At 35.6% G+C, this 2,027-nt stretch overlaps 1 protein-coding gene across 1 annotated transcript; it reads left to right on the plus strand.

Annotated features, from left to right (window-relative positions):
• Positions 1–268: 268 nt before the first annotated feature.
• LOC123664244 (histone-lysine N-methyltransferase SETMAR-like) lies at positions 269–691 on the plus strand. The gene has a single exon (XM_045598838.1). The coding sequence runs from the start codon at positions 269–271 to the stop codon at positions 689–691; it is 423 nt and encodes a 140-aa protein (XP_045454794.1).
• The last annotated feature ends 1,336 nt before the right edge of the window (positions 692–2,027 follow it).

Raw genomic sequence — 2,027 nt, forward strand, 5'->3', positions numbered from 1 at the left:
CATTTGGAAGATTTCAAAGTCTGTCCAGTTTAATTTTAAAATATAAATACATTTGTATTAAATTGTTACACATCTATACAAATAAATTTTATGTCTACGCCAATGAAATTGCCGTTTTGTCGTACTACATGGCTATTAAAAAAATCGCTAAGAACTCGAATTTCAATTATTTTTATTTTAAAAATAAATTTTTTTTTTTTTTTATAATTAGTCATTTGTTTAATGGTTAACGTTCTGTTTACATTGCATTTGTACGTTTTTCGTCATCATGGATATGTTAAAAATTCGAGTGATTATGGAGTATGAGTTCCGCCGTGGTAGCAAAGCGGCAGAAGCGGCACGCCACATCAACGACGTTTACGGTATGAACACTACTAACGATCGTACCACCCGTTATTGGTTTGCTCGCTTTCGGTCCGGAAATTTTAACCTAAGAAATGAACCACGTGGTCGGCCGAAAATGTTGGTCGATTATGACGAATTAAAAGCGATTGTGGAGGCTGATGATTCTCAAACTACAGCTGAATTAGCAGCAGCTTTCAAAGTTACCACTAAAACAAGATTGGCCTATTTGCATCAAATTGGCAAGGTAAAGAAGCTCGACAAATGGGTGCCTCGCGAATTGAATGAACGCCAGTGCGAAATACGCGTCGAGACGTACCTTGCACTGCTCAACAGACACACAAACTAAGGTATATTGAATCGCATTGTTACTTGTGACGAAAAATGGATTCTATTCGACAATCACAAGCGCTCAGCTAGTTGGTTAGATCCTTGTTCAGTACTTAAATAATGCCCTAAACGAACAATGACTCCCAAGAAAGTATTGGTAACTGTTTGGTGGTCTAGCACTCATCACAGCTTTTTACCATACGGCATTAGCATTATTGCAGATGTGAACTGTGAAGAACTAAACACAATTACTTACTTACTGAACTTAATGTGAAGCTCGCACGTCTCCAACCAGCTTTGGTCAATCGCTCGGCTCTGCTGCTCCTGCACGATAACGCGTGACCTCATACTGCACAGCAGACGGTCTTCAAGTTACAAGAGCTGTAGTTGGAAGTTCTCCGCCATCCACCGTACTCATCTTCTCTCATAATTACTCATCTTGCCCCTAAAGATTTTCACTTTTTCCAGAATTTGGATAACTTTTTAGCGGGAAAAATATTCAATACCCAAGAGGCAGTACAAAATACCTTTGAAGAGTTAGTTGCCTCCCGTCCAGCAGAGTTTTTTAATAAAGGCATCAATAACTTACCACTAGGTTGGCGAAAATGAATTAATTCCATGGGTAATTACTTTGAATAATAAAAATAAAAAATATTAAAAAAAAGAGCGTTAAGTTATTTCATCAAAACAGGCAATTTCATAGGTAAAGAAAGACCTATTAAAATTGGAGTGTCTGTTTGTAATATTAAAATAACCGCTTTTTACAAAATGCATTTGGATGTATATACACGGTATATACATGGTACATATACCAAATAATGCTTTTTAAATTTTTTGTCAACTGTCTGTCTGTTTTTTTCCCGATAATCTCTGAAACGACTCGACCGATTTTGACGGGACTTTCACTGGTAAGGAGTAACTTAGGCTACTTTTATTTTAGAATTTTTTATTTGTAGCTGCGAACTGAACAATATATATTTTTTAATTCCACGAGGACAAATTCGCGGGCACAGCTGGTACTGAAATAAAATAATAATTAAAAAAGATAATTTATTGTAAAAGATAAAACTCTGAGTAATGAGTGCGTTTATTTGAAGACGTTTTTATGTATTTACACAAAGACTAAAGTTTTTTGTACACATATTAATTATAAATATGATATTTATCTCACGTCCATCTTTTGTTCGTCATGCGAAAATATTGTAGTCGAGATAAGACGCGCACGTGCCTCAAATTTCGGTTATTTGAAGACTCGGCTTTGTGGTTATTGGGTAAATAACAAGAGGTATATAACGATTATATAAAAAAAAAACTATCCCACCCGAAAGACGACGTCCTGTCTTGCAAATTTTCAA

Source organism: Melitaea cinxia, chromosome 21 (genome assembly GCF_905220565.1).
Source record: "Melitaea cinxia chromosome 21, ilMelCinx1.1, whole genome shotgun sequence".
NCBI lineage: Eukaryota > Metazoa > Arthropoda > Insecta > Lepidoptera > Nymphalidae > Melitaea > Melitaea cinxia.

Bases quoted from the DNA above. Each gene is read 5' to 3' on its own strand.
- LOC123664244 (XM_045598838.1), top strand. From the start codon at position 269: ATGGATATGTTAAAAATTCGAGTGATTATGGAGTATGAGTTCCGCCGT.